We start from the raw sequence: 202 nt of genomic DNA, 5'->3' as shown, positions 1-202 counted from the left end.
CTCATGGGTTTTTTTGGGTTTTTTTCTCCCCCCTCCCACCTTTTTTCTTCACAATGTAGAAAATAAGAGCCTGCGATTCAGCCAAGGAGGATCTTCTGGGCTCGGACCCCTGCGCCTGGGGCCCACAGTACTGGTGCAAGAACATGGTCACGGCCATCGAGTGCCAAGTAAGTGTCGGCTCTGTCCCCTCCCCGGGTCGGGA

At 55.4% G+C, this 202-nt stretch overlaps 1 protein-coding gene across 1 annotated transcript in view; it reads left to right on the top strand.

Annotated features, from left to right (window-relative positions):
- The window catches only part of LOC104124598 (prosaposin-like), a 19,575-nt gene that overhangs the window by 18,631 nt on the left and 742 nt on the right, over positions 1-202 (top strand). Inside the window, exon 8 of the mRNA XM_035892547.1 lies at positions 60-167. Within this exon, the coding sequence (XP_035748440.1) occupies positions 60-167 (108 nt within the window). The remainder of the gene's footprint in view (positions 1-59; positions 168-202) is intronic.

Source organism: Egretta garzetta, unplaced genomic scaffold (genome assembly GCF_000687185.1).
Source record: "Egretta garzetta isolate BGI_Z169 unplaced genomic scaffold, ASM68718v1 scaffold204, whole genome shotgun sequence".
NCBI classification, from domain to species: Eukaryota; Metazoa; Chordata; class Aves; order Pelecaniformes; family Ardeidae; genus Egretta; species Egretta garzetta.
This window is presented reverse-complemented; position numbering and strand designations above follow the sequence as displayed.